Raw genomic sequence first — 24610 nt, forward strand, 5'->3', positions numbered from 1 at the left:
TGTCCCCAAGGGTCCCCATGGAGATGTCCCCAAGGGTCTCCATGGAGATGTCCCCAAGGGTCCCCATGGAGATGTCCCCAAGGGTCTCCATGGAGATGTCCCCAAGGGTCCCCATGGAGTGGTCCCCAAGGGTCCCCACGGGGCAGTCCTCAAGTGTCCCCGTGGGATGGTCCCCAAGGTCCCCATGGAGAAGTCCCCAAGGAGGATCCCCACAGAGTGGTCACTTGAGGGTCCCCAAGTGTCCCCACAGAGCCGGCCCCAAGGGCCCCATAGACCATGGCAGGGACACGGTGGCACCAGGACATGGGGACACGGTGGCACGGGGACATGGTGGCACAGGGATGTGGTGGTGCAGGGACATGGGGACATGGGGACGCACAGATGTGGTGGTGCAGGGACGTCGTGGCACAGGGACATGGGGACATGGTGGCACGGGGATGTGGTGGCACAGGGACATGGGGACATGGTGGCACGGGGACATGGTGGCACATGGACATGGGGACAAGGTGGTGCAGGGACATGGGGACATGGTGGCGCAGGGATGTGGTGGCACGGGGACATGGTGGCGCAGGGACATGGGGACATGGTGGCACGGGGACGCGGTGGCACATGGACATGGGGACATGGTGGTGCAGGGACATGGGGATGTGGTGGCACAGGGATGTGGTGGCACGGGGACATGGGGACATGGTGGTGTGGGGACGTGGTGGCACGGGGACATGGGGACACGGTGGCACAGGGACATGGGGACACGGTGGCACGGGGACGCGGTGGCACAGGTCACCCACACCCCGCTGCGCTCCGGGCCTTTATTTCACTCCCGTTGCTAAAACCATGTCTGGCACCAGTGCCACCAGGGCCACCAGGGCCACCAGGGCCACCAGTCCCACCAGGGCCACCAGGGCCACTAGGGCCACCAGTGCCAGGCCTGTGATGGACCAGTGCCAGACCAGTGCCGGAACACTGCCCAACTGCTGCTGGCCCGGTGCCGGCCTGGTGGTGGCCCAGTGCCGGCCTGGTGGTGGCCCAGTGCTGGCCTGGTGGTGGCCCAGTGCCGGACTGGTGGTGGCCCAGTGCTGGCCTGGTGGTGGCCCAGTGCTGGCCTGGTGGTGGCCCGGTGCCGGAGCAGCGCCGCAGCGCCTGGCTCAGGGGCCCGCGGGGGCCACGCGGAGGCGCAGGGCCACGGGCAAGTGGTCGGAGAGGGTGGCCAGCTGGGTGACGAAGGAGACGGCCGCCACCTCCTGCCAGAGAGGGGCCGTCAGGGCGGGGGACACGCCGGGGGGGGGGACACACCCGGGGGGGCCGGGGGACACCGGGACTCACCGTGCGCAGGGGGGGGTCCCCGGGGGGCTGGCGGAACAGGACGTAGTCCAGGCGCCGGCCGTGCCAGGGGCCGGGGGCCAGCGGGGCGGGCTGGCCACTGGCCAGGATGGGGCCCGCCAGGTAACGCTGCCGCCCCCCCGGCTGAGAGAGCGTCCTGCGGCGGGGACACGGGGACATGGGGACACGGGGGGCACGGGGACACGGGGACATGGTGGCAGGGGGACATGGGGACATGGGGACACAGGGGACATGGTGGCATGGGGACATGGGGGCACCAGGACATGGTGGCATGGGGACACGGTGGCATGGGGACACGGGGACATGGGGACACGGGGACACAGGGGCACCAGAACGTGGGGACATGGTGGCATGGGGACATGGGGACACGGGGACATGGGGACACGGGGGGCACGGGGACACGGGGGGCACGGGGACACGGGGACATGGGGGCATGGGGACACAGGGGCACGGGGACACGGGGACATGGGGACATGGGGACACAGGGGCACCGGGACATGGGGACATGGGGACATGGGGACATGGGGGCACCAGGACATGGTGGCATGGGGACATGGGGCCATGGGGCCATGGGGACATGATGGTATGGGGCATGGGGACACGGCGGCACAGGGACACGGTGGCATGGGGACACGGGGACACAGGGGCACCGGGACATGGGGACATGGTGGCACGGGGACATGGGGACATGCGGGGGCATAGGGAGAGAGTGGCATGGGGACAAAGGGACATGGGGGCATGGGGACACGGTGGCACGGGGACATGGCACAGGGACATGGTGGCATGGGGACAAAGGGACATGGGGGCATGGGGACACGGTGGCATGAGGACATGAGGACACACTGGCACAGGGACACGGTGGCATGGGGACACAGGGACATGGTGGCATGAGGACACGGTGGCACAGGGACACGGTGGTACAGGGACATGGGGACATGGTGGCTCGGGGACGTGGTGGCTCAGGGACACAGCGGCACAGGAACACAGCGGCAGGGGACATGGTGGCATGGAACCACGGTGGCATGGGGACACAGTGGCACAGGGACACAGGGACATGGTGGCACGGGGACACGGTGGCTCAGGGATGTGGTGACACGGGGATGTGGGGACACGGGGAAGCTGTGGCACATGGATATGGGGACATGGTGACACGGGGATGGGGTGACAGAGGGATGGGGTGACATGGGGACACGGTGGCACGGGGACGTGGTGACACGGGGAGCCGGTGGCACACGGACGTGGGGACACGGTGACACGGGGAGGCGTGGGGACGCGGTGACGCAGGGTCAGGTGCCTGGGCTGGAGCGTCCCCTGTCCCCCCCCGGGGCTGGGGGTGGCCTTTCCCCAGGGCTGCGTGTGTCCCCCCCCCGTGTCCCCACCCCTGTCACCTCTTCATCTTCTCGGGGGTGGACACGGGCTCCTCGTAGATCCTCAGGTGGTCGAGGAGGGTCCCTGCGCGCGGGGACGGGGACGGGGGACGGGGACGGGGACGGCCATCAGCGGGACCCCCGCCACCCGCCCGGGCCGTGCGTCCCCTCCCTTGGGGACACGGGGTGACGCGGGGAGGGGGACGAGGTCCCACCTATGGCCCAGGGCTCCTCCTGCCCCGGCGCACGGCGGCAGGGGTCGCGGTACGCCTCGAACAGCCGGTGCCGCTGGGTGGGCTCGTCACCTGCGGGCGAGACGGGGACGCGTCACCCCCCCCTGCTCCCCCCAAAAAAACCCGCCCGTGTCCCCCCGTCCCCGTCCCCGGACCTGGGGAGCAGTTGTCGAAGTTGAGGTCCCCGCAGAAGACGTCGAAGGCCACCACGTCCCCGCGCTGCTCCTGCTCCTCCCGGAAGAGCCGCAGCCACCCCAGCGCCAGCGTCAGCTGCGCCTCGCGGATGCGGCCGTCGCCTGCGGCGGGGAGAGGCGGGGAGGGGGGGGACACACGGGACACATGGCGACACGCAACGCGGCGTCGCCGGCCGCCGCTTCGTCACCGGGACGGACACCCCCCCCCCAACCGCCACCGCCGCCGCCACCACCGCGTTGTCCCCGCGGCGTCCCCTCACCTGCGGGCGCCTGCAGGTGGGTGCAGCCGAGGTAGCCCACCACCCTGCGTCCCCGCGCCGAGCCCAGCAGCACCTGGGGACACACACACACACACACCCCCCCCCGCCTTCAGCGGCACCATCCGGCAACACCGGCGTCACCGGCGGCCGGGGTCCCCCTCACCTGGGCAACCAGCAGCCCCTTGGCGGCCAGCGCGTCCTCGCGGGCGCCGTTGGGGAAGCCGTGGTAGCGGGCGGCCAGCAGCGGGTAGCGACTGGCCAGCAGTAGCCCGCTGTCGAGCAGCTTCAGCGCCCCCCCCCGCAGCCCCCGGCCGCCCACCCCCCACAGCAGGTGGGGGAAGGTGCCGGACAGGCGCCGGCGCAGGATGGCGGCGGCGCCGGCGTCGAACACCTCCTGCAGGCACACAAAGTCGGCGTCGGACGGGAAGCGCTCGGCCAGCGACGCCGCCGGCTCGGCCACCGTCGGCTCGGTCATCACTGGCTCGGCCACCGTCGGCTCGGTCGTCACCGGCTCGGTCTCCACCTCCACCGTCACGCTGCCGGGGGGTCGCGGGGCGGCGCAGAGGGTCCCGCCGTAGCTGCTGGCCTGCCCGTGCCGCGGTTCCACCAGGCCGGCGCGGTGGCCGCGGTGGGGGCGCGGCGAGGCCGGGGCGAGGCGGCGGGCGATGGCGGCGGCGCGACGCGGCGTCTGGCCCAGGTTGCTGAACTTGGCCAGGCCGCTGGGCAGCAGGCAGAGGTTGGCGGTGAGGAAGGTGAAGGTCCGGCGCTGCCGAAGCTCCCACGGCTCCGCCGGCGCCGTGCCGGCCGTGTACTGGTAGACGAAGGGCCGCCGCGTGGCCTGCACCGGTAGCCACAGCAGTAGCCCCAGCGCGGCCAAGGGCAAGGTGAGCAGCAGCAGCGCGGCGTACGCCGGCGCCGCCACGGCCCTCGCGGCGCAGCCGCAGCACCGCCACCGGCCCCGCTCCGCCGTCGTCGGCCGCAGGTCCAGGAGCCCGTTGACGGCCCAGACACTGGGGGCAAGTAGCCCCCAGGCCAGGGAGTCCAGGGCCGCCAGCGCCCGGCTGGGGAAGGGGGACTCCGGCAGCAGCATGGCGGGGGGGAGGCGGGGGGCCGGGGGGGCCGGCAGGGGGCTGAGGGGGACAGTGACGTCCCCCTGCTCCTGCCCGGGGGCTTCGGCGACGCCGGTGGCACCTGCGGGAGAGAGAGACCCCCCCAGTTAGGGGTGACAGGACCCCCCCAGTTGGGAGTGAAGGGACCCCCCCAATTAGGGGTGACAGGGGTATAACCCCCCCGGGACCCCCCCAATTAGGGGTGAGGGGACCCCCTCAGTTAGGGGCGATGGGGGTGGGACCCCCTCAGTTAGGGGCGATGGGGGTGGGACCACCTGACCCCCCCCGGCTGCGTCCCGGCCGAGCTGCCACCGTGGGAACGCGCGGCCCCGGCAGGTTCCCACGCATCCCACGCGTCCCCGGGCTCGGTGACGGCGGCGCGGCCGGGCCACCCGCGGGCTGCGGCAGGGCTGGGGGGGGGGTGGGCACGGCCGAAGCGGGGCCACTGGCCCCCTCCGCGGCGTCCCCGGGACCCCCGAAGCCACCTCGGGCGGGCGCAATGCGGGGGGACACCCCGGAGCGGTGCCCGGTGGCATCTCCCCGCCGACGCCGCCGGCCCCTTCGGTGGCCACGGCTCAAACCACCCTCGCCCCCGCGCCGGCTACTGTCCCCCCTGCCGTGGCTACTCACGCCCGTGCCGCCCCACAGCCCCCCCGCTCACCTTCCCGCGGGGCTCGGGGGGTCAGGGGGCGCCGTGCCCCCGCGTCGCCGTCCCCGGAGCTGTGCCGGTGGCCGGCGCGGCGCGCGGCTGGGCCGTGGCCAGCCCCAGCCCGGGGAGGCCGTGACCGGCCGGCCTGGCCCGACGGGTTCCCCCGGCTCCTGCCCCGACGCCTCACCCCGCGTCACCCCCGGCCCCTGCGGCCGCTGACGCCCGCCTGAGTCGGCAGCGCCAACGCCGCCAGACGGCCCCCGCCAGCGCCGGGCACTGGGGGCACTGGGGGCACTGGGGGGCACTGGGGGAACTGGGGGGCACTGGGGGCACTGGGGGCACTGGGGGAACTGGGGGTCGGGGGGACACTGGGGGAACTGGGGGGCACTGGGGCCACTGGGGGCACTGGGGGAACTGGGGGTCGGGGGGACACTGGGGTCACTGGGGACACTGGGGGAACTGGGGGGCTGGGGGACTGGGGGCGCTGGGGGAACTGGGGGCACTGGGGGGCTGGGGGCACTGGGGACAGTGGGGGTGCTGGGGACAGTGAGGATAGTGGGGGGCTGGGGGCACTGGGGGTCGGGGGGACACTGGGGTCACTGGGGACACTGGGGGGCACTGAAGGAACTGGGGACAGTGGGGGCGCTGGGGGACACTGGGATGCTGGGGATACTGGGGATACTGGGATGCTGGGGGATAGTGGGGACGCTGGGGTCACCGGGGACAGTGGGGTCACTGGGGTCACTGGGGGCTTTGGGGGACACTGGGATGCTGGGGGATGCTGGAGACACTGGGGGCACTGGGGACAGTGGGGGTAGTGGGGCACTGGGGTCACTGGGGTCACTGGGGGCACTGGGGGCTCTGGGGACACTGAGGGCTTTGGGGGACACTGGGGACAGTGGGGGTAGTGGGGTGCGGGGGACACTGGGGGCACTGGGGACGCTGGGGTCAGCGGGGTCACTGGTGACCCTGGGGGATGCTGGAGACACTGGGGACACTGGGGACATTGGGGACTTCGGGGGGCACCGGGGGGCACTGGGGACACTGGGGATAGTGGGGGACACTGGGAATGGTGGGGTCACTGGGGTCAATGGGGTCGCTGGGGTCACCGGGGATGGTGGGGGTCACTGGGGACCGCTGGGGGGTGCTGGGGTCGTGGGGGTCACTGGGGACACCGGGGTCACTGGGGTCACCTGGGGTGGTGGGGTCATGGGGGTCATGGGGGTCACTGGGGTCACGGGGGTCGTGGGGGTCGCTGGGGACACTGGGGTCACTGGGGTCACCTGGGGTGGTGGGGTCATGGGGGTCATGGGGGTCACTGGGGTCACGGGGGTCGTGGGGGTCGCTGGGGACACTGGGGTCACTGGGGTCACCTGGGGTGGTGGGGTCATGGGGGTCACTGGGGTCACCGGGGGCACTTGGCCGTGGGTCCCGCACTCCCCCCGCTGTGGGGCTGCCCCACACTCCCCACGCCCCGGAGCCTGGGCTGTGGCTGCTGCGGCGCCGGCTGTGGCACCGGGGGCCGCGGGGGCCGTGTCCCCTCCCGCCAGGGGGTCCCCCGGGCAGGACCCCCCGCTCCGGGTCCCGGCGTGGGGCTGCGGGGCGGGATCCCGGCACGTGCCGGGGCGGCCGGGGGTGACTCAGTCCCAGGTCCCGGCACATCCCGGCCGCGCCGGCATCCCGGACTCCCACGGGATGGCAATTTGCCGTCACGGGAGCGTGAGTGTGCGGGGCCCGGCTGGGAGCGGCACCGTGGCCCTCACCCGGCGCGGGGTTGGTGCCGGCGGCTGCCGTGCGGCCGTGCCGGCAACGCCGGTGGGCTCTGCCGTGGTGGCGGTGGCAGCCGCAGGGCTCTCGTCGGGCGGCGTGGCCTCGTGCCCGCGGTGCCGGCAGCGCCGTTGCCCCACCGTGCTGGCACCGGTGTTGGGAAATGCCCCGCGGTGTTGGCAGCACCGACAGGCATTACCCGGCGGCACCGGAGGCCCTGGCGCGTCCCACCGGGCCCCGAGGGCCGTGTTTGCCCAGCGGCCGGCTCGGCAGGGTGCGGCGGCCGAGCCCTCCCCGCGGCTGGGCGCTGCCTGTGCCGCGCTGAACGGCTCGGCACAGCCGTCAGTGGCCGGGGGGCCAGCGGCACCGTGACCTGGGGGTCCCCGAGCCCCCCTGTGCCGGCTCCCTGCCCGGTGCCGGTTCCCTGCCCGGTGCCACCCCACCAGCACCGGTCCCCGGTGCCACCACCGCGTCCCCCGTCGCCCCCCGCTCACCTCCTGGCCCCGCGGCGCTGGGGGCCATCGCCAACGGCACCAACGCCTCCCCGGGGGGGCCGGCACCGCCGCCACCGCCGTCAGCTCACGGCCACCGTCCGCCGGGGGTTACCGATTCCTCACCACGCCGGGGGGCTCGGCACGCCGTGGGGCCGGCAACGCCGCGGCCGGCAGCTCAACAGGTCACAAACATCCGCTCGCCACCGGGCCGGACCGGGCTGTAATTAGCCGTGGCCTCGGCCGTGCCCGGTTGCCACCCGCCCCGTGCCGGCCGCATTCCAGCCGCAGGTGCGTGGCAAACAACTGCCGGCTGCCGCCAGCCCCGGTAGCCCCCCCGGTAGCCCCCTGGTGCCAGGCCGGGTGCCCGGGGGAGCCGCGGTGGCCCAGTGGCACCTTGCCCGGCCGGTGAACGCCCGCGGGGCTGGTTCCCGGGGCATTAACCCTTCGGCTGCCGCCTCCCGCCGCGGTCGTGCCGGGGGTGGGGGGGGGCTGCCGGCCCGCGCCGGGGGCTGGTGAGGATGAGGAGGGGAAGGTGGAGCGGGGACACGGGGGGTCGCAGCCACCTGCGCTGCCGGGACACGACGCCGGAGAAGGGGGGGGAGGACCCTGGTGGGGATGGGGGTGCGCGGGGACCCCCAAACCTCCCCCCTCCCCCCTGCCAGCACCTCCCCCCCCCGGCTCAGGGACACTTTGCCCATGTCACCGCCGTCACCTTCCGGCTGTGCCGCTGCCGGGGGGGGACACACCGCGGCACCTCTGGCGCCACTGACCCCCCCCAGTCCTGCGCAGACCCCAGCAGGGGGGTCCATGCTGCCGTTCCCCCCCCCCCACACCTACCCGGGTGCTGCCGTGGGCCCCCACCCGCGGGGCACCGGCTCTGCCAGCGCGGTGCGGCGCGGCGCGGTGCGGCCGGTGGTTTCCCTTTATGGCAGTTGGCCCCGAACGGCTCCGTTTCCTGCTGCCGCTTCCCCTTCCCCCCCCCGGACATTGCCAGGGGCCCCCCCGGCACCCCCAGGGCCCCCCCGCCGCGGGGTCCCCCTTCGCTGAATCCCCCAGCGCTGACCCCTCCGTGGCACCCCCCGGCACCCCCCGCTGCGAGGGTCCCGGCAGCCACGGTGCGACCCCCGCCGAGGCCCCGATGGTGGGGTGACGGAGGGGGGGACACCGGTGGCACGTCCCGGTGTCGTGGTTTGGGCTCCGTCCCCCCCCCGCGGCAGCACCGCCGGCGTCCCCGACTCTCGCTTCCGCATCCCAGGGGATTTCCCCGGACCAGGGAACGAAAGGAAAAGCACCGCGGCCTCCGCCGCCGCGTCACCCCCGCCACCGGGTCACCCCCTCCCCCACCGCGTCACCCCCGCCGTCACCCTCACCGGGGTCCCCCGAGCCGCCGCAGGCGCGGTGACAGCGGGGTGGGGACAGCAGGCGAAGGTCAGGGAGATGGAGCGGGTGGGGAGGGTCGCAAAATCGGGGAAGTCGGCGCTGCCGTGGGGCGGTTGGACCCACAGCGGCCCTGAGAAGCTGTGGCTGCCCCATCCCTGGGGGGGTTCAAGGCCAGGTTGGACGGGGCTCGGAGCAACCTGAGCTGGTGGGGGGTGTCCCTGCCCAGGGCAGGGGGTGGCACTGGGGGGGCTTTAAGGTCCCTTCCCACCCAAACTGTTCCAGGATTCTATGGATCGCTGAGGTTGGAAAAGGCCTTTCAGACCATGGAGTCCAACCCTCCGCCCAGCGCTGCCAAACCCAGCGCTACCCCGCGTCCCTCAGCGCCGCGTCTGCCCGGCTTTTCCATCCCTCCGGGGATGGCGACTCCCCCACTGCCCTGGGCAGCCTCTTCCAACGCCCGACAGCCCTTTCCATGAAGGAATTTTCCCCGATATCCATCCTAAACCTGCCCTGGCGCAACTGGAGGCCGTTCCCTCTTGTCCCGTGGCCTGTTCCTTGGGAGAAGAGCCCGACCCCCCCTGGCTGCCCCCTCCTTTCAGGGAGCTGCAGAGAGCGAGAAGGTCTCCCCTCGGCCCCCTTTTCTCCAGGCTGAACACCCCCAGCTCCCTCAGCCGCTCCTCACAAGTTCTCCAGACCCTTCTCCTCCTTCTCCAGCCCCCTCCCCACCTCCGTTGCCCTTCTCCGGACCCGCTCCGGCGCCTCCATGTCCCCCCTGTCCCGAGGGGACCGTCTGTCACCCGGCAGAGCGTGCGCCCACCCACGCCGTGACCAACCAGCGTCTCCAGGAGGATGCTGTGGGACACGGCGTTTATTGCGCGGCGTGGGGTCCGGTGCCGGTGTGGGGTCCGGTGCCGGTGCCAGCGCCGGCCATGGAAATCCCGTCACCAGAGGAAGAGGGGCTGCCCGTCCTCCCTCGCCAGCTCCTCCAGGCAATCCAGCAGCACCATCACGTCCAGCTGCGCCGGCGGCGGCACCGTCTCGGTCACCACGCGGCGCAGGAAGGCCGGGCTGTGGTAGGGGCGCGCGTCGGGGCCGGGGGGCTGGGGCAGGACGCCGTAGGTGTTCACCAAGGACTCGGCGAAGGCCGGGTGCGCCGAGGGGCTGTAGCCCAGCGCCCGCAGCCGCCCCATCACGGCCACGTAGCGCCGGGCGGCGTCGGCGCAGCGCTGCTCGTCGAAGGGCCCCGGCACCGTGCCCAGGGCCGTCTGGGGGGGGCGGAGGCAGGGAGACACGTCAGGGTCACCCCCCGGCTCTGTCACCCACCGTGGCGCCGGCGGCGCGGGCGCCGACCTACCGCCATGATCTTCTCGGGGATGTTGGCGACGGTGAAGCCGTAGAGGTGGCGGCGGTCAGGGAAGACGGCGGCCAGGATGCGGCGGTCCAGCTGGAAGGCGATCTCCCCCACCAGCGGCTCCCCCCCGGCTGCCGGCACACGCCGCCGTCGGGAGCTCGGCGCCACCCCCCCCGCGGGGACGTCGCCCCGGCTGCCCACCCGCTCCCCCCCGTGGCACCCCCACGTCCCCCCGTGTCCCCCCAGCGTCTGCCCGGGTGCCCCCGGCGTCTCCCTGCGCCCCCACCAACACCGTCCCGTGTCCCCCCAACAGCTCCTCGTGTCCCCAACCTCTCCCCGTGTCCCCCCCGACATGTCCCCATGTCCCCCCAACACCGTCCCGTGTCCCCCCAACAGCTCCTCGTGTCCCCAACCTTTCCCAATGTCCCCCCCGACATGTCCCCATGTCCCCCCAACATCATCCCGTGTCCCCCCAACAGCTCCTGGTGTCCCCAACCTCCCCCCATGTCCCCACCGACATGTCCCCATGTCCCCCCAACACCGTCCCGTGTTCCCCCAACATCGTCCCGTGTCCCCCCAACAGCTCCTGGCGTCCCCAACCTCTCCCCGTGTCCCCACCGACACGTCCCCATGTCACCCCAACATCGTCCTGTGTCCCCCCAACCCCCCCCACGTCCCCCCAACCTCTCCTCGTGTCCCCCCGACATCTCCCCGTGTCCCCATGGATGTCTCCCCGTGTCCCCACCAAGACGTCCCCACGTGTCCCCCCCCCTCTCCCCGTGCCCCCCACCACCCCGGGGTCGCGGCTGAGCCTCGCTGCTGCTGCTGGCCCCGCAGGAGGGGTTTGCGGGTGCCGGCGGTGCCGGTTGTGCCGGGCAGAGACTCGCTTGCGCCCATTTTACAGGGCGGGAATGCCAGCGCGCTGCTTTTCCCCGTGCGGAGATGCCGGCGTGCCGGCTCTGCCGGGCAGAAACGCTGGTGTGCCAGCTTTGCCAGCGCCAAGGCTCACGGTGCCGCGGCATCCCCGGGGTGGCTGCTGCTCCCCGGCACGGGGTGGCCGGAGCCGCTCGCCCAGGACCCCTTTGTCCCCCCACCCCGGCCACGGAGCTGGCGCTGGGCACGCAGCACCCGGGGGGGCACCGGCAGCGCCGCGGCCGGCCCTCACCTCGCCAGCTGGAGGGCTCCCGGGCGCAGGCCAGCCGGTGGGCATCGCGGGCCACCTTCGGCCAGGGCTCGGGGTGCTGGGCCACCGGCACCCGCAGGTCCAGCGGCTGCGTCCCGGAGCCCGGGCGAGGAGGGTCCGACACCCAGAGGTAGGAGGCGCCGGGGTCCGGATCCGGGGAGTCCCGGCGCGGCTCCGGGGACGGCCAGTGGGCGGGGGGGCAACTGGCAGAGCGGAAGCGGTCGATGGGGCAGGAGAAGCTGAGGCCGTCGGGGCCGGGGCTGCCGCGACCCGTCACCGGGAGGCCTGGAGGGACGGGAATGTCGGGATCGGTCCCTGGGGGCTGGGACGGGATGGGATAAGGATGGGATGGGATGGGATGGGATGGGATGGGGATGGGGATGGGGATGGGGTGGGATGGGATGGGATGGGATGGGATGGGATGGGATGGGGATGGGATGGGGATGGGATGGGATAAGGATGGGATGGGGATGGGATGGGATGGGGATGGGGATGGGATGGGACGGGATGGGGTGGGGATGGGGATGGGGATGGGATGGGATGGGGTGGGATGGGATGGGATGGGGATGGGATGGGGATGGGATGGGATAAGGATGGGATGGGGATGGGATGGGATGGGATGGGATGGGGATGGGATGGGGATGGGATGGGATGGGATAAGGATGGGATGGGGATGGGATGGGATGGGATGGGATGGGGATGGGATGGGGATGGGATGGGATGGGATAAGGATGGGATGGGGATGGGATGGGGATGGGATAGGGATGGGATGGGATAACGATGGGATGGGATGGGATGGGATGGGGACGGGGATGGGGCTGGGATGGGATGGGGATGGGACGGGATGGGGTGGGGATGGGAATGGGGATGGGATGGGATGGGAATGGGGATGGGATGGGGATGGGATGGGATGGGGATGGGATGGGATAAGGATGGGATGGGATGGGGACGGGGATGGGGCTGGGATGTGGCTGGGATGGGGATGGGATAAGGATGGGATGGGGATGGGATGGGATGGGGATGGGATGGGGATGGGATGGGATGGGATGGGATGGGGACGGGGATGGGGCTGGGATGGGATGGGATGGGGATGGGATGGGGATGGGGTGGGATAAGGATGGGATGGAACGGGGTGGGATCAGATGGGGATCAGACTAGTGCCACCTCCCTCCTCCCAGGTTCCTTGGCGCCTGCCCCCCCCAGCCCCCCCAGTACTTCTGTTCCCGGCCGCGGGGAAGAGGATCCCGGAGGCGAGCTCGGAGGCGCCGGGGGTGGGCAATGCGCCGGCCACGCTGGAGTCCTGGCTCTGCAGCTCCCGGGGGGGCACCTGGAAGACGTTGCTCTGCTCCAGGGGCATCAGCTCCCACTCCGAGATGTCGCCTGTGGGCGGATGCCGGGGGGGGACACACACGGACACATTTGATGCCGCGGCACCCACCGCCCCCCCCCCCCCTCCCTCCCGCCGGTGCCCACCGCGGTGCCCCCCTCACCTACGCTGGGGAAGGGGAAGTGCCCCCCGGCGTGGCCGTGGGCCGGGGCGCCGGGGGGGGCCGAGCTGGCGGCGCCGTGCTGGCCGCGGGGGTGGTGGCGGGGGTTGCGGGGGTCCCGCAGCCGCCCCAGGAGCCGCGTCAGCTCCTCGTTCTCCGCCAGCAGCGCCTGGATCTCGCGCCGCAGCTGGTCGTAGCAGGCGAAGACCGACAGCCCCGCGCGCGCCACGCGCCCGCCGGCCACCGGCTCCATGGCGGCCACCGGGGCTGCGCTACCGCGGCCAACGCTGGCCCTTGGCTTGCCGCGGCACCTGAGTTCTGAAGGGATGTCACAGAGGGACGGTGTCCCCTGACGGCCCTGCCACGCAGCCACCGGCCCCGGTTGCCCCGGCACCAGGGAGCTCCGAGCCGGCTGGCCCCGGTGACGGTACGGGAGCACCACGGGCGAGGGGGGGGAGGGCGGGTGGGCTGCACCCCCTTTTTTGCCGGGTTTGGGCCGTGGCGCCGCAGCTCCGGGTGACACATCCCCAATGGCCGCTGTCACCGCGCTGCCGGCAACGCCGCCCGGCACAGGGTGACCCCCGCACCCCTCGGGGGACGCGCGGCGGGGGCTCCATCACCATCCCCCTTCTGCTGCGGTTACAGGACCCCCCCAGCCCCCAGCGGGGGGTGTCAGCACAGCGGAACCCCAGCCCCGGCGCCGCCACCATGGTGCGGTTCGTCACCAGCTCCCTGGAGCTCAGGGCCCGGCAGGACGCGGCGCGAGCCAAGAGGCAGCGACAGGCCCGGGGGGGCCGGGACTGCCAGCAGCCCCCCCTGGCAGCCCCCCGGCCCCCCCAGCTGCTCCGGGGCCAGGGCTGGCTGGCGGCAGAGCCCCCGCAGCGCGGCGCAGCCGGGGCGGCAGAGCCGGGGGCCGCCGCGGAGAAGAGGGCGGGCGACGCAGGGTGCGCGGTGCTCGGCGCTGAATAAAGCTCTGCTGCGGCTGGCACCGAGCGCCGCGGTCACCGACTCTGAGTGACACCGGTGACTGACACCGAGCGCCGCGGTCACTGACTCTGAGTGACACCGGTGACCGACACCGAGCGCCACGGTCACCGACTCTGAGTGACACCGGTGACCAACACTGAGCACCACGGTCACTGACTCTGAGTGACACCGGTGACCGATACCAAGTGCCGTGGTCACTGACTCTGAGTGACACCGGTGACCGACACCGAGCGCCGCGGTCACCGACTCTGAGTGACACCAAGCGCCGTGGTCACCGACTCTGAGTGACACCGGTGACCGACACCAAGTGTTGCTGGTGACCGATCCTGAGTGCCACCGGTGTCCAACCCCAGGCGCCACCGGTGTCCAACGCCAAGTGCCACCGGTGACCAATACCAAATGCCACCAGTGACCGATCCCAAGTGCCACCGGTGACTGACCCAAGTGCCACCAGTGACCAACATGAGTGCCACCGCTGCTGGTGACTGACCCCAGGTGACACCAGTGACCAACCACAAGTGCTGCCAGTGACCAACACCGAGTGCCACCGGTGACTAATCCCAAGTGCCGCTGGTGTCTGATCCCGAGTGCCACCGGTGCTGGTGACCAACACCGAGTGCCACCGGTGACTGACCCCAAGTACCGCCGGTAACCAACCCCGAGTGCCACCGGTGTCCAACCCCGAGTGCCACCGCTCCTGGTGACTGATCCCGAGTGCCACCAGTGACTGACCCTGAGTGCCACCACTCCTGGTGACCGACCCCGAGTGCCACCGGTGTCCAACCCCGAGTGCCACCGGTGCTGGTGACCGACCCCGAGTGCCACCAGTGACTGACCCCGAGTGCCACCGCTCCTGGTGACCGACCCCGAGTGCCACCGGTGTCCAACCCTGAGTGCCACTGGTGACCAACCCCGAGCGCCACGCGCTGCCGAGGCTGGAACACGGTGGGGACAGGGGGAGATGGGTGACACGGGCTGACCCCGTCCCCAAACGTCCCCGTGGCCCCCGGGTGCAGGGGGGTGGGGGCAGCCCGTGGCGGGGGCCAGTAGCCCCAGGCTGGGCCGTGCCGGCCGCGGCGGGGGGAAGCAGAGCTGGAGGCGGCCGAGCTGAACTAGATGGAGGTTTATTAACAGCGGGGGCCGCAGAACGGGGCAGGAACGGAACCGTGGCCGCGGGGGGGGGGCCGGGGCCGGGACGGTGGCTCGGACCCGGGGGGGGGGGTGATGGGTCCCCGCGGGGACCCTCGAGCAGTGACCGGTGCGGGGACCCCGGGGGGCGCGGGACGGAGGGGGGTGGGGGGACACGAGCTCCACCGCAGGCGGGGGCAAAGTGCTTCCAGTCCTCGTTCAACGCAAGGGGGGGGGGGACGCGGCCGTATTCACAGCGGGGGGGGGCAGGGGGCTGCTGGGGGGGGAACGGGGGGGCTGCGGCACCCCGGTGGGCACGGGCGAGCGCCGCCTGCCTCGCACCCAGCAAGGGGACAGAGCTGTCACCCCCCCGCCTCGTGCCCCCCCCGCCACCCCAGGTCCGGCGAGACCCCCGCAGGGGTGAAAGAAATGCTAAGTGGGGGGGGGGGAACCGTTGAGGGGGTGCGGTGACACCAAACGAAACCGGCTGCGGGGACGGGGGACGGTGACACCAAACGAAACCGGCTGCGGGGACGGGGACGGGGACGGGGGGCGTGGGGGGGAAACCGGGATACGCACCGGGGGTGGGGGGGTCGGCGGGGGGGGGACACACAGGCTACTCCTTGGCCCGGCCGATGATGGCCAGGATGTAGAGGAAGATGTTGATGATGTCCGTGTAGAGGTTGAGGGCGGCGAAGACGTACTCCTCGGGGCTGAGCGCCAGCTGCTTGTTCCCCAGGATCATCTGCGTGTCCACCGCCAGGAACTGCCGGGAAGCGCCGGAGTTACGGAGTCAGGGAGTTTTAGGGACCTCCGGGGACCCCCCCCCCGTCCCAGCCCCGGCGGCAGCGGGGTCACCCGGAGCAGGTTGGGTGCGTCCAGGCGGGTTTGGGAGATCTCCAGAGACGGAGACCCCACACCTCTCTGCTGCCCTCGCCCCAAAGACCTTTGTCCTCCTTTTTTTGGCGTTTCCCGTGTCCCAGGTTGTGCCCGTTGCCCCTCGTCCCGGCCCCGGGCACCACCGGGAAGAGCCCGGCCCCGTCCCGCTGCCGCCCCCCCTTGCAGTGTTTATCGGCGCTGACGAGACCCCCCCTCGCTCGTCTTTTTTCCAGGCTGAAGAGACCCAAATCCCTCGGCCCTTCCTCAGCACAGAGACGCTCCCGGCCCTCGTCATCCTCGCGGCCCCCGCCGGACTCTCCCCAGCAGTTCCCCGTCCCGCCGCAACTGGGGGGCCCGGCACCGGCCCCAGTGCTCCAGCTGTGGCCCCCCCAGGGCAGGGCAGGGCAGGGCAGAGCGGGAGGATGAACCTCCCCCCGCCTGCCGGCCACGCTCTGCTCCGTGCCCCCCAGGAGACCGTTGGCCGCGTCGGCCACGAGGGCACGTCGCCGGCCCCCGGGCAACTTGGTGTCCCCCAGGACTCCCAGGTCTCCCCGCAGAGCTGGTTCCCAGCGGGTCCCCCCGGCCCGGCCCGGTCCCTGGGGCTGTTCCCCCCCCGGCAGGACCCTGCCCTGGCCCCCGGGGACCCTCCCGAGGTCCCTCCGGCCCGGCCCCGTCCCGCTGGCGGGTGGCACGACCTCCTGGGGGGGGTCCCCGGCGCCGACCCCCGGCCACCAGCGCTGGCCACGGGCCTCCAGCCGTCGCCGGCCGCCACCGGCTGAGCTGGTCCCCAGCCCCCCAGCTCCAGCCCCCAGCCCTTCCCCAGCCCCCTCCCTGCCCCTCCCCCACCCCCGCGTCCCCAGCGTCCCCTCAGGGTGCTGGGGGGGACGGTGAGCTCCGGGAGAGGGGACATTATGGGGGGGGGACGCCGGGGGAGGGGGGTCCGCCCAGAAGCCGCCCCACCGGCAGGTTCCTCACCCCACCGTCCCCACGCCCGCAGCCTCAGCCCCCCCGGCCACGGCTCATCCCCCCGCCAGGGAAGGGGGGGTGAGGGGGTCCGGGCCCCCCCCGGCACTCACGCAGGTGAAGAGCAGGGCCCCCAGGGAGGCGTAGATGATGTCCATGATGCGGTTCCGGATGAAGATGCAGAGGATGGAGAAGACGATGAGGACGACGAGGCAGATGATGAGCACCCCCCGGCAGGAGGTGAAGTCGTACTTGGTCTGCGGGAGGGGGCGGACTCAGCGCGGGGGGGGCCGTACACCCAACACACAGCGCCCCCCCCAGTCCCAGCAGGGAGCTGGGGGGGTTGGGGGGGGGTCGTACACCCAGTTTGGAGTCCCCCAGTAGGGAGCTGGGGGGTGTCATACGCCTGGTTCGGAGCCCCCCCACCAGGGAGCCAGGAGCTGGGGGGGGTCGTACGCCCAGTTCAGAGCCCCCCGCCCCGGGAGGGAGCTGGGGGGGGGGTTGTACACCCGGTTCAGAGCCCCCCAGCAGGGGGACGGGGGGGTCATACGCCCGGTGTGGAGCTCCCCAGCAGGGAGCCGGGGGGTCATATGCCCAGTTCAGAGCCCCCACCAACACCAGTAGGGAGCTGGGGAGGGGGTCGTATGCCCAGTTCAGAGCCCCCCAGCAGGGAGCCAGGGGAGGGGGGGGTCATACACCTGGTTTGGAGCCCCCAGTGCCAGCAGGGAGCCGGGGGGGGTCTTGTACCCCCAGTTCAGAGCCCCCCAGTAGGGAGCCAGGGGGAACATACACCTGGTTCAGAGCCCCCCAGCCCCAGCAGGGAGCCGGGGGGGGGGGGGGTCATACGCCCAATTCGGAGCCCCCCAGCCCCAGCAGGGAGCTGGGGGGGGGGCGGGTCGTACACCTAATTCAGAGACCCCCAGCCCTGGCAGGGAGCTGGGGGGGGTCGTACACCCGGTTTGGAGCCCCCCAAACTCAGCAGGGAGCCGGGGGGGGTTCATACGCCCAATTCGGAGCCCCCAGCCCCAGCAGGGAGCCGGGGGGGGGGGTCATACGCCCAATTCGGAGCCCCCCAGCCCCAGCAGGGAGCCGGGGGGGGTCATATGCCCAATTCGGAGCCCCCCAGCCCCAGCAGGGAGCCGGGGGGGGGGGGGTCATATGCCCAATTCGGAGCCCCCCAGCCCAAGCAGGGAGCCGGGGGGGGTCATACGCCCAATTCGGAGCCCCCCAGCCCCAGCAGGGAGCCGGGGGGGGCGGGGTCGTACACGTAATTCAGAGACCCCCAGCCCTGGCAGGGAGCCAGGGGGGGTCGTACACCTGGTTTGGAGCCCCCCAAACTCAGCAGGGAGCCGGGGGGGGTTCATACGCCCAATTCGGAGCCCCCAGCCCCAGCAGGGAGCCGGGGGGGGGGGTCATACGCCCAATTCGGAGCCCCCAGCCCCAGCAGGGAGCCGGGGGGGGGGTCATACACCCAATTTGGAGCCCCCAGCCCCAGCAGGGAGCCGGGGGGGGGGTGTCATACGCCCAATTCGGAGCCCCCCAGCCCCAGCAGGGAGCCGGGGGGGGGGTCATACACCCAATTTGGAGCCCCCAGCCCCAGCAGGGAGCCGGGGGGGGGGTGTCATACGCCCAATTCGGAGCCCCCCAGCCCCAGCAGGGAGCCGGGGGGGGGTCATACGCCCAATTCGGAGCCCCCCAGCCCCAGCAGGGAGCCGGGGGGGGGGTCATACGCCCAATTCGGAGCCCCCAGCCCCAGCAGGGAGCCGGGGGGGGGTCGTACACCTAATTCGGAGCCCCCCAGCCCTGGCAGGGAGCCGGGGGGGGGGTGTCATACGCCCAATTCGGAGCCCCCCAGCCCCAGCAGGGAGCCGGGGGGGGGTCATACGCCCAATTCGGAGCCCCCAGCCCCAGCAGGGAGCCGGGGGGGGGTCGTACACCTAATTCGGAGCCCCCAGCCCCAGCAGGGAGCCGGGGGGGGGGTGTCATACGCCCAATTCGGAGCCCCCCAGCCCCAGCAGGGAGCCGGGGGGGGGTCATACGCCCAATTCGGAGCCCCCCAGCCCCAGCAGGGAGCCGGGGGGGGGGTCATACGCCCAATTCGGAGCCCCCAGCCCCAGCAGGGAGCCGGGGGGGGGTCGTACACCTAATTCGGAGCCCCCCAGCCCTGGCAGGGAGCTGGGGGGGGTGTCCCGGCCGCTCTGCCCCCCCTGCCCGGCGCTGACCTGGAGGGAGAAGATGACGACGGTGAAGCAGACGAGGACGGTGATGCCCACGGCCATGATGACGGCGTCGGTGTTGTAGAAGCTGGCGATCATCCCCACCATGTAGGACAGGCTGAGCGTCAGGATGGACTGGGGGGGGGACACACAAACACACGCGCGCGGACACCGCGTCACCACCGCTCTGTCACCCCAACCGGGCCGCGAAACCCCCCCTCCGCCCCCCCGCCGCCTCCGGCGGTGCCGCCGCGGTGCCCAACGCCCTCCGCGCCGGGGCCGAATCCACAGCGGGCCCCGCTCTCACCCCCCCCCAGCGCCCCCAAACCCACCCCGAGGGGGGTCCCCCAGCTGAAACCGACCCCCCCCTCCCCGTCCCTCACCAGGGCCACCAGGTTCCAGGGGTGCTTGCGTCGGAAGTCGCCGCAGCAGCTGAGGACGATGAGGGAGATGAAGAAGACGGCGTAGGAGACGTAGTAGGTCCAGACGTTGCGCTGCACGAAGCCCTTGACGCCTTTGAGGAAGGTGAAGACGGCGACGAAGGCGAAGGTGACGCTCAGCTGCAGGCTCAGCACCAGGAACACCTGGGGGGGGGGGACGACACAACACACACACACACACACACACACACGACACGCAGAGGGGGTGTCGCGGCGTGGGGGGGGGGGTCCCAAGCCCCTTCCCAGGGGTGTCCCCCCCCCTCGGCGTCCCACCTTGCGGATGAAGGCCTGCCGCACGCTCTTGTCGTCCCAGTGGGCGGGGGGGAAGTCCTGGTTGTCATAGTAGGAGGGGGGCCCGTCCTCGTGGTAGGTGCTGTGCAGGGGGGCTGCGGCGAGGCGGGGGGGGGGACACGCACACACAGAGGCATGAAGGGGGGCCGGGGGGGGGACACGACACTGCCAGCACCCCCACACCGAGCCCCCGGGACCACCGGGGTGGCCGCTTGCCCGTGGCCACGGTCTCCGGGGTTGGGGGGGGGGCCATGGAAGTGGGGAGCGGGGGGCTCTGTGCCCCCCCCAAGCCGAGCCGACAGCTCCAGGCGGTGCCCCCCCCCACTTCTCTGGGTGACACCCCCCCCCCCCCCCGCCAAGGCTTGGCTGGGCTGAGGGGGGGGCTCACGGGGCAGGACCCCTTCCCTTGGGAGGGTCCCGCCGGCGCTCCCTGAGCCGCGCTACCCCCAGGATGGGGCCCCCCCATGTCCCCCCCCCGGGGATGAAGACCCGCCCCCCCCCCCCCCCCCCCCCATGTCTCCCCCCCCGGGATGGAGCCCCCTCTTTCCCCCCCCCGGGATGGAGCCCCCCCATGTCCTCCCCTCGGAATGGAGCCCCCCCATGTCCCCCCCCCCAGGACAGACCCCTCCATGTCCCCCCCCCCTGTCCCCCCCCCATCACTTACAGTCCTGGTCGCCGGGGACCATGGGCTGCGATGGAGCCCCCCCATGTTCCCCCTCGGGACAGACACCCCCCACCATGTCCCCCCCTCAGGATGGAGCCCCCGCCATGTCCCACCCAGGACAGCCCCCCCCCACATCACCCCCCCCCCAGAGAGCCCCCCCCCATCACTTACAGTCCTGGTCGCCGGGGACCATGGGCTGCGGCTGGGCGTAGGGGGGCTGGGCGTAGGGGCCCTGGGGGTACGGCCCCGGGGGGGGGTACGGCCCGGGGGGGTAGGGCCCGGCGGGGGGGTACGGCCCCGGGGGCGGGTACGGCCCTGGCCCCTGCGGGAAGCCCCCCGGCTGGCTGTAGGGCGCGGGGGCGAAGTGGGGCTGGGGATAGGGGGCTGGGGGGGGGTAGGGGGGCTGGGCGTAGGCCGGGGGGGCCGTGGGCTGCGGCCCCCCGAAGCCCTCGCCCCCCGTCACCAGGAAACTCTTCTCGTGGGACATGTCGGCCCCCCCCCCGGGCTGGCGGCCGCGCTCTGCTGTGGGGAGAGAAAGGGGGGGGGGGGGGTCAGAGCTGGCGGCCATCGCCCCCCCCCCCACGCCATCATCCCCACATCCATCACCCCCCCGCAGCCATCGCCCCCCCATGGCCTTCACCCCCCCCCAGCCATCACCCCCCCACGCCGTCACCCCCCCCCGGCCATAATCGCCCCCCCCCCCAGCCATCAAACCCCCACATCCATCACGCCCCATGGCCCCTTCCTCCCCCCCCCCCCCCAGCAGTCCTGTGGGCCCCCCACCCACCCATCACCCCACACTTGGGGGTCTCAGTCCCCCCTCCCCCATCCGCCACCCACACTTGTGGGTCCCCCCCCGTCCATCACCCCACAGTGGGTGTCGTCCCCCCCCCATCACCCCACACTTCTGTGTGTCCCCCCCATCCATCACCCCACAGTGGGTCAGCCCCCTCTTGTCCATCACCCCACACTTGGGGGTCTGGGTCCCCTCACCCCCCCATCACCCTACAGTGGTGTGTCCCCCCCATCCATCACCCCACACTTGTGTGTCCCCCCCCATCACCCCACACTTGGGGGTCCGGACACCCCCACCCCCCCACAGCAAGGGTGTCCCCCCTCGTCCGTCACCCCACAGCGTGCCCCCCCCGCCCATCACCCCACACTTGGGGGTCTGGACCCCCCCACCCCCCCGCAGTGAGGGTGTGTCCCCCCCCCGTCTGTCACCCCACACTTGGGGGTCCCCCCCGTCCATCACCCTACAGTGGTGTGTCCCCCCCTGCCATCACCCCACACTTGTGGGTCCCCCCCCCATCACCCCACACTTGGGGGTCCGGACCCCCCCATCCCCCCACAGCAAGGGTGCCCCCCCCCCCATCACCCCACAATTGGGGGTCTCCCCCCCATCCATCACCCTACAGTGGGTCGTCCCCCCCTGCCATCACCCCACACTTGTGGGTCCCCCCCCATCACCCCACACTTGGGGGTGTCCCCCTGCCCCCTCCATCACCCCACACTCGTGGGTCCGGCCCCCCCCCGGCTGCCGGGGCCCGCACAAGATGGCGGCCGGGCGGCAGGGCCGTTGCCATGGCGACCCCCCGCGGCCGCCCCGGCCCGGGCCATGGCGGCGGGGCCCGTCCGAGGCCTTCCCTCCTCCCCCGGCCACGGCCCCGCACCGGGACCCGCACCGGGACCGCCGGTGTCCCGCCGGCCGCGGCACCAGACCCCGGTGGCCAGCATTTGCCCCCGGCCCCGTGCCCGCCCCGGGAATGGCGGCGGCCATGGCGGCGGTGGCGGGGACGGGCGGCCGCCCGCAGGGTTGGCGGCCATCGGGCCTGCGCCATCACGTGCCGCCGCGACCGACGTGCCTGAGCCGGTGCCGCAGCGAGGAACCGGTGACAGCGGGCACGGGGCCACCAACTGCCGGGCCGGCGACGGCCAAGTGACGGCACCCCTGGCCGGTGGCACAGCCCTCTGGCTAGTGACAACCCCCACCGGCTACTGACAGACCCCTGGCCAGTGACACCCCCCCCCCCGCCGGCCAGCGACAGCCCCCCTGGCCACTGGCACAGCCCTCTGGCCAGCAACAGCCCCCCTGGCTGGTGACAACCCCCTGGCCAGTGACAGCCCAGTAGCTGATAACAGCCACCCCTGGCCAGTGACAGTCCCCCCCTGGCTGGTGACTGCCGCCTTGGCCGCTGGCACAGCCCAGTGGCCAGTGACAGTCTCCCCTGGCCAGTGACAGCCTGGTGGCCAGTAACAACCTGGTGGCCAATGACATCCCCCCCCTGACTGGTGACAGCCCCTCCTGGCCGCTGGCACAGCACAGTGGCCAGTGACAGGACCCCTTGGCCAGTGGCAGCCCCCCTGGCCAGTGACAGCTTGCCAGGCTGCTGACAGCTCGCCTGGCTGCTGACAGCCCAGTGGCCAGTGACAGCCCCCCTGTCTGGTGACAGCCCCCCTGGCCTCTGGCACAGCCCTCTGGCTAGTGACAGCCCCCCTTGGCCAGTGACAGCTTGCTGGGCTGGCAACAGCTCCCCTGGCCAGTGACAGCCTGGTGGCCAGTGACAGCCCCCTTGGCTGGTGACAGCCCCCCTGACCACCGGCACAGCCGTCTGGCCAGCGACGGCCTGCTGGGCTGGTGACAGCTGGCCCAACTGGTGACAAACCTGGCCAGTGACAGCCCCTCTTGGCCAGTGACAGCCCCCCCGGTCAGTGGCACAGCCCTCTGGCCAGTGTCAGCCCAGTGACTCGTGACAGCTCGCCTGGCTGATGACAGCACCCCCCCCCGGCCACTGGCACAGCCCTCTGGCCAGTGACAGCCCCCCCAGCCAGTGCCAGCCCCCCCGGCCGGTGCCAGCCCCCCCGGCCAGTGACAGGCCCCTGGCCACTGGCACAGCCCCCCCGGCCAGTGCCAGCCCCCCTTGGCCAGTGCCAGCCCCCCCGGCCGGTGCCAGCCCGCTGGCCGGTGGCTCAACCCCCGCGTGACGCCCCATCCTGGTGCCACGGGCCCGGGGGCGGGGGGGACGGGACTCAGCCATGCGGCACCGCGGCCGCCGCCACGTTCCTCCCCCGGGAGGGCCGGGACCCCCGGCACGGGGACACCCCTCACGGGGGGCGGGGGACACGGGGGGGTCCCCACAGGGGCGACAGGGGACACCCCAAACAGGGGACACGGGAGTCCCCACAGGGGGGCGCGGGGGGGGCGCAGAGTGGGGTGGGGGGGGCCCGCGCCCCCCCTCGCTAAGCCGCTTTGGCCGGTAAAGCCCCAGCGCGGCCTATTTACGGCAGCAACAATCCTAATCCCCCCCGGCGGGGGGGGGGGGCCACCACGACGACAACACACGGGCCGGAGGTGGGGGGGGGGGGGGGGGGGGCAGCCCCCACCCTCCCGCCGCTGCCCCCCGCAGCGGGGTCCCGCACTGCGGCCCGGCCCGGCCCGCCGGGGCCCGCTCCCGCCGCCCGGCTGTGCCCCCCCCCCGCTGCGGAATGCGGCAGAGCGGGGCGGGGGGGGGGGGAGGAAACGGCGCTCGGGGGCCTCCCCCGTGCCCCCCCCCCCCCCCCGCCCCACACCGCAAGCCCCCTCCGGTGTCCGGGTTCCCCCATCCCGGTGTCCGTGTCCCCCGTCCCCGTCCCCCCCCCAGCTCACCGGGCCGGGCCGTGCGGCAGCGCTGCCTCCGCTCCGCTCCGCTGTGGGCGGGGCCTCCGCGTGGGGGGGCGGGGACTACGGGGGGCGGGGCCTTCTCGCGGGGAGGGGAGGGGCGGGGGCTTGCGGCAGCGCTCCGCCTTCATTGGGCGGGGACTGCGGGAGGGGCGGGGCCTCAGCGAAGGGGCGTGGCTTAGGGGGGCCGGTTTAGGGCAGCGCCGCTCGGCTGTGGGCGGGGTCTCCGCGAAGGGGCGGGGCTGATGGGGGCGGGGACTTACGAGGAGGGGCGGGGCTGGGACGGCTCGGTTCCGCCCACTCCGCGGCGAAGGGGCGGGGCCTGCGGGAGAGGGGCGGGGCCTGTAGGGAGAGGGGCGGGGCCTGTAGGGAGAGGGGGCATTGCCTCCGTGAGAGGGGAGGGGGCTGTGGGTATAGGGGCGGGGCCTGAAGGAAGGGGGCGGGGCTTGTGTGAGGGGCGAGTCCTTATGGAGGCGGGGCCTTCGGGAGAGGGGCGGGGCTTGCGGGAGAGGGGCGGGGCTTGCGGGAGAGGGGCGGGGCCTGGCTCTCCTGCGTCCCCATCGTATTTC

The 24610-nt window shown here is 72.9% G+C and overlaps 3 protein-coding genes across 6 annotated transcripts; all 3 read right to left on the minus strand.

Moving 5' to 3' along the window:
- Positions 1 to 211: 211 nt before the first annotated feature.
- LOC134512313 (sphingomyelin phosphodiesterase 3-like) lies at positions 212 to 8373 on the minus strand. Of its 2 annotated transcripts, none has more exons than XM_063327695.1 (8): positions 8252 to 8373; positions 3559 to 4586; positions 3396 to 3468; positions 3097 to 3237; positions 2924 to 3013; positions 2730 to 2793; positions 1324 to 1477; positions 212 to 1241 (listed from the first exon to the last, which is right to left on the minus strand). In XM_063327695.1, the coding sequence occupies exons 2-8, from the start codon at positions 4483 to 4485 to the stop codon at positions 1146 to 1148; spliced, it is 1545 nt and encodes a 514-aa protein (XP_063183765.1). In that variant the 5' UTR covers positions 4486 to 4586; positions 8252 to 8373; the 3' UTR covers positions 212 to 1145. The 2 variants fall into 2 exon arrangements, with proteins under 2 accessions (XP_063183765.1, XP_063183763.1); XM_063327693.1 differs by lacking the exon at positions 8252 to 8373 and adding an exon at positions 7415 to 7989.
- Positions 8374 to 9079: 706 nt separating this feature from the next.
- On the minus strand, positions 9080 to 12766 carry SPATC1 (spermatogenesis and centriole associated 1). Its single transcript, XM_063327696.1, has 4 exons — positions 12544 to 12766; positions 11311 to 11613; positions 10149 to 10276; positions 9080 to 10059 (listed from the first exon to the last, which is right to left on the minus strand). Exons 1-4 carry the CDS (start codon positions 12683 to 12685, stop codon positions 9736 to 9738), a joined length of 897 nt encoding a protein of 298 aa, XP_063183766.1. The 5' UTR covers positions 12686 to 12766; the 3' UTR covers positions 9080 to 9735.
- A 2440-nt stretch (positions 12767 to 15206) lies between these two features.
- GRINA (glutamate ionotropic receptor NMDA type subunit associated protein 1) lies at positions 15207 to 24105 on the minus strand. 3 transcript variants are annotated; one of them, XM_063327698.1, is made up of 7 exons: positions 24030 to 24048; positions 20555 to 20902; positions 19702 to 19814; positions 19372 to 19572; positions 18995 to 19123; positions 16886 to 17029; positions 15207 to 15696 (listed from the first exon to the last, which is right to left on the minus strand). In XM_063327698.1, exons 2-7 carry the CDS (start codon positions 20868 to 20870, stop codon positions 15547 to 15549), a joined length of 1053 nt encoding a protein of 350 aa, XP_063183768.1. In that variant the 5' UTR covers positions 20871 to 20902; positions 24030 to 24048; the 3' UTR covers positions 15207 to 15546. The 3 variants fall into 3 exon arrangements, with proteins under 3 accessions (XP_063183768.1, XP_063183767.1, XP_063183769.1); XM_063327697.1 differs by having other exon boundaries at positions 15209 to 15696; positions 20555 to 20905; positions 24030 to 24105; XM_063327699.1 differs by lacking the exons at positions 20555 to 20902; positions 24030 to 24048 and adding an exon at positions 20384 to 20407 and having other exon boundaries at positions 15217 to 15696.
- Positions 24106 to 24610: the final 505 nt, after the last annotated feature.

The sequence above is a fragment of the Chroicocephalus ridibundus genome, chromosome 2 (genome assembly GCF_963924245.1).
Source record: "Chroicocephalus ridibundus chromosome 2, bChrRid1.1, whole genome shotgun sequence".
NCBI lineage: Eukaryota > Metazoa > Chordata > Aves > Charadriiformes > Laridae > Chroicocephalus > Chroicocephalus ridibundus.